The sequence below is a fragment of the Pteropus alecto genome, unplaced genomic scaffold, assembly GCF_000325575.1.
Source record: "Pteropus alecto unplaced genomic scaffold, ASM32557v1 scaffold433, whole genome shotgun sequence".
Classification (NCBI taxonomy): domain Eukaryota; kingdom Metazoa; phylum Chordata; class Mammalia; order Chiroptera; family Pteropodidae; genus Pteropus; species Pteropus alecto.
Genome location: NW_006433953.1, coordinates 1515743 through 1520562, shown reverse-complemented (window position 1 = coordinate 1520562; position 4820 = coordinate 1515743). Strand labels below are relative to the sequence as shown.

The window sequence follows — 4820 nt, the reverse complement described above, 5'->3', positions numbered from 1 at the left end:
GTGAGTTTCCTCTAGCCACAAAGCCCAGATGCCCCACTGTGTCCCTCTACTGTGGCGGGTGTGGAGACAGCCTGGGAGTACGAAGGAAGGTCGGCCGTGTCCCTAACATTTGGCAAATAGGGGCTCCCAACCTTCTGTTTCACCCAAGCTCAGGTAGAACCCAGCCCTCAACCACCACCCTACCACTCCTACTCATGTCCTTATCTTTTGGGGCCAGAATCTTGGAAACCAGCAGGAGGGGCTAGGGTACCAGGATATAGATGGAATATAAGATTCTGTAACTCAGCTTACTTAGGAACCTAGGCCCCTCTGGGGCAGGAAATGAGTAATAAGAAAGGGGGATGAAAAGCAGGCGCAGGCAGGGCAAGTTTCTGTACCCTGAGGGAGCAAACAATCCTTCTCCTGGCCACCCAAGCCGAACGCTCCTTTCTCCACTGCAGCCAGCCCCATTGAACAGTCTCCACACACCTCCATCTACCCTGATGGGCCCCCTCTCCGCACCCCCGCAGGGAAGGCGAAGAATGGCAGAGGCTCCGCAGCCTCCTGGCCCCACTCCTCCTCCGGCCTCAAGCGGCCGCCCGCTATGCCAGGCCCCTGAACAATGTGGTCCTTGACCTTGTGCGGCGACTGCGGTGCCAACGGGGAAGCGGTGCTGGGCCGCCAGCCCTGGTTCGGGACGTAGCTGGAGAGTTTTACAAGTTTGGACTGGAAGGTGAGTCCCAAGACAGTCGGGGCAAGTTTAGGAGGCACCCGCAGGGGTCTCCCAGTGCCCTGACAGCGCCCCCTCCCGGCCAGGCATAGCTGCAGTGCTGCTTGGTTCGCGCTTAGGCTGCCTGGAGGCAGAAGTGCCTCCAGACACAGAGACTTTCATCCGTGCTGTGGGATCCGTGTTTGTATCCACGCTGTTGACCATGGCGATGCCTGACTGGCTGCACCGCCTCGTGCCGGGACCCTGGGGCCGCCTCTGCCGAGACTGGGACCAGATGTTTGAATTTGGTAAGGCACAGAGATGAGGTGGAGACAGGGGAACGGTAAAGTCGTTCCCGGCTAGCGAGGCACCCCTGTACCTTCTCTCCCACAGCCCAGCAGCATGTGGAGAGGCGAGAGGCTGAAATAACCATGAGGAACGACGGAGAACCTGAGGAGGACATGGGATCTGGGGCTCACCTGACCTACTTCCTGTTCCGAGAAGAGTTGCCTGTCCCTTCCATCCTGGGGAATGTGACAGAGCTGCTACTGGCTGGAGTGGACACGGTGACGTTCTCCCTCCATATTGGGAGCCCCCCTTTCAGAGCTTAGCCTCCTCAGTGCTGAAGAGGATCCACTATGGCCCTCCTGACCAGCTTGGCTTAGCACCTCCTACACTCAAGACTGCTTCATATTCTGCCCCCTGATTTCCCACTTTTAATACCTCTGATGCTCTTACCTGTCCCCTCAGGTGTCCAACACGCTCTCCTGGGCTTTATATGAACTCTCTCGGCACCCTGAAGTCCAGACAGCACTCCACTCGGAGATCACAGCTGCCCTGGGCCCAGGCTCCAATGCCCACTTTTCAGCCTCTGCTCTGTCCCAGCTGCCCCTGCTGAAGGCTGTCCTCAAGGAAGTGCTAAGGTGAGGGAGCAAGAGAAGAAGAGCTAGAGAAAATGCTGGGAAAGGGCTAGGGAAGCAGGTGGTAGATGGGAACAGGGAGAGAGAGAGCAGAGGAAAATGGTACTCTACTCCTGGCCAAGAATGGGTTTGGAAGTTGCAGGCTTGAGAGGGAGGATAGTGGCCCCAGCCTCACTTTGCTGTCTCCCCTTGTGCTCTGCAACCCAGACTGTACCCTGTGGTACCTGGAAATTCCCGTGTTCCAGACAAAGACATTCGTGTGGGTGACTACATTATCCCCAAAAATGTAAGTAGAGCCTATGAGTCCCTTTTGCTAAGTCATTATCTTGGCCATCGTCCTGTTCTCAAACCATTCCCCATAAGCCCTTCAAACTCTCCCTTTGGCCTATATGCTTCTCTCTTGGACATAATGGGGCTGAGGAGAAATCATTCTAAAAACAGCCCAGAAAACTTCCCCATCACCAAGCAGAGCCTGCCATCATCCCAATCCATATATCCTCTTCTCCATGTTCCTCCCTTCATTCCTGGGCCCAAATTGACAAGTTTGTGTTCCTCCCCCACCAGACACTGGTCACGCTGTGTCACTATGCCACTTCAAGGGACCCCACCCAGTTCCCAGAGCCAAATGCTTTTCGTCCAGCTCGCTGGCTGGGGGAGGATCAAGCCCTCCACCCATTTGCTTCTCTCCCCTTTGGCTTTGGCAAGCGCAGCTGCATAGGGAGACGCCTTGCAGAGCTTGAGCTACAAATGGCTTTGGCCCAGGTGAGTGATCTAGACTTTCTACCTTCCCCAAATGGGAGAGATCCTAACCCTCTAAAGCTGTGGACTCAGTGACAAGCATAGGAAAACATTTACGACTTGGTAGACCTAATCTCTGAAATATGTTAATCCCATTTTAGGCCTGGAGGGTGAGCAAGGGTATGTGGACTATCTTTTTCCCTATACCATAATCCCATATCCTGATTAACTAAGAAGTCTACCACCAGGCACAGGTGCCCTTCCAACCCTGACCATCCTGACACTAATAATGCCCATTACCAATCAAGCCCACTACTATCCACCCCTCTCAGTGATAGCCTTCTTCCTCCCTTTCCAGATCTTGACCCACTTTGAGGTGCAGCCTGAGCCAGGTGCTGCCCCAATCAGACCAATGACCCGGACTGTCCTGGTACCAGAGAGGAGCATCAATCTACAGTTTGTGGACAGATAATCCTGTGGAAGGAGGCTGTCGTCATCATGCCTTCTCTCATCATATGAGTTTATTAGGCACAAGACCAAGAGATGGTTATTTCCTGAGACCTGTATGACTAAATTGGTCAGAATGACTACAGCATAAGCCCTGACCAAGGTGTGAAGTATGTACCTGGCCTGACTCAACTGTCCCAGAGAAAACCATGCTCCCTCTGCCTGCTCAGTCCTCCTGGTCACATCATATACATCCTTCAAGAGCCAACTCAGATTTTCTTTTTTTTTAAGGCAAGGCAACCCTTGGTTGACCTCATAGATTGCAAGGACCTTGTCAGCTTACAATCTCTTATTTTTTTTTTTATTTTTTATGCCTACAGCACCTGGTCTTCCTAGGTGATCTCCCATCCAAGTATTAACCAGACCCGACCCTGCTTAGCTTCCAAGATCAGACAGGATCAGGCTTGTACAGGGTAGCCTGGCCGTAGACCCAACTCAGGTTTTAGCTAATAATGTTAGGTGACCTGAGGAAGAATTCCACCACTGCCATTTGGGGGCTTCCACAGTGTTCATTGATGCTGCTAGCTAAACTCCTAGCACAGCATGAGCTAAGTAATTGTGCATTTCGTCTGCACCTGGTTGGTCCTCTCTCCTTGCATGTGAGCTCTTAGAGAGGAAAGGTGGGGCCTTATTCAGTCTTTATGTCCCCTGTCAGCGCCTATCCCTCACTAGGAGACACCGTACAGATTCTCAGATTGAATCTGGACCATGTGGCAGAAGAAGTGAGAAGCTTACTAGGCTCTGTCTATACCATTCCTTCCTCATCTTGGCCCCCTAGGAAGGTGAGTCATAAACCCTTGCCTGGTTTATGATTTTTTAAAACTCTCCTTGCCTCTCTGGTCACTATTAGTTCCCATGCAGAGACATCACTGGATCTGTCTTTGTGCATGCCTTCCTTTTATATATTGAAATTATTTTAATTCATTGTTTTGAAATAAAAAAAAAATTAAATGTTCCCTCCTCAACTTTTGACTTACTTCTCTCCCACTCCCACTGCCTACAAGACCTGGAGGCAAGACCCTCACCCAAATCCCTGACCTTGGCTTCTCAGGTTCTGGGAATGACCCCATAACATGAGAAGTCTAGACACCTGGGAGAGGGGTTTGCATCACAAACCCAGACACGTTTCTGTCTGGAGTGGGAACAGCCAAGTCTGGCTTCCTGTAAGAGAGTCAGGGGGTGATAGTAAAAAGTAACCACAAGGGCTAGGCTGTAAAAATGAGTTGGGAGCTAGGGATTTGTAGAGATGTCCAGAGGCAGCTGACTGTGGTTAGAAGTGCTTTTGGAAGCTGAACTGCCAGAACTAAAGGACATCCTAGAGGGGCCACTCTGCCCTCTCTGGAAAAGTTGCTCCAAGGTGATTTCCTTTGGAGAAAGACAGGTATACAGTGAAGTCATACAGGATGAAAGCTGAGTGTGGGGGTGCCAGAAGCCCTGGGGCACCAAGGTAGGAGAAGGGGGCTAGGCAGAAGCTTCTGCTTCCCTGAGTCAGCACTCTCTGCCTCCCAGAAGCTAGGCACAGTCCTGCCCTTGTGAGGTGTACAGATTAATTTATATACAAATAAATCTCTCAGCACACTCCCTGCAGCTCCCTCTGTAGCCCAGATTACCCTCCCCATGTCAAGACTTGCCCCACTTCCTCCTGCTCCCCCCACACCCCATTTCAATTAGCTGGATATAGATGGAGATTTCACTTCATGCTTCCTCCTCCCCCCACCACCTTGGCCCCCTGCCCTAGACATGGCTCCCTGACCACAGAAACTCCATTAGCCACCAAGCCTTCTGGGCATATCTACTTATGTAAGATCTACAGAGAAATAGAGTATAGCCAAGGCCCTGTGCACAGATCAAGGTTGTGTCTTTAGTGCCCCTCTTGTTAACTCCTTCTCTACTGTATTCTGCCTTCACCCCCACTCCCCTGTTACTAAGCTCGATTTAAACCTAAGTAACCTGATTTTTAGCAGATT

General features: G+C 51.6%; 1 protein-coding gene and 1 pseudogene across 1 annotated transcript in view; one reads left to right on the top strand and one right to left on the bottom strand.

Annotated features, from left to right (window-relative positions):
- Positions 1 to 3809, top strand: part of LOC102894468 (25-hydroxyvitamin D-1 alpha hydroxylase, mitochondrial) — a 6626-nt gene extending 2817 nt beyond the window's left edge. Inside the window, exons 3-9 of the mRNA XM_006908970.3 lie at positions 510 to 712; positions 796 to 996; positions 1082 to 1254; positions 1439 to 1611; positions 1816 to 1894; positions 2173 to 2370; positions 2705 to 3809. Of these exons, the coding sequence (XP_006909032.1) occupies positions 510 to 712; positions 796 to 996; positions 1082 to 1254; positions 1439 to 1611; positions 1816 to 1894; positions 2173 to 2370; positions 2705 to 2818 (1141 nt within the window). The 3' untranslated portion in view covers positions 2819 to 3809. The remainder of the gene's footprint in view (positions 1 to 509; positions 713 to 795; positions 997 to 1081; positions 1255 to 1438; positions 1612 to 1815; positions 1895 to 2172; positions 2371 to 2704) is intronic.
- Positions 3165 to 3283, bottom strand: LOC112477440 (annotated as a pseudogene).
- Positions 3810 to 4820: the final 1011 nt, after the last annotated feature.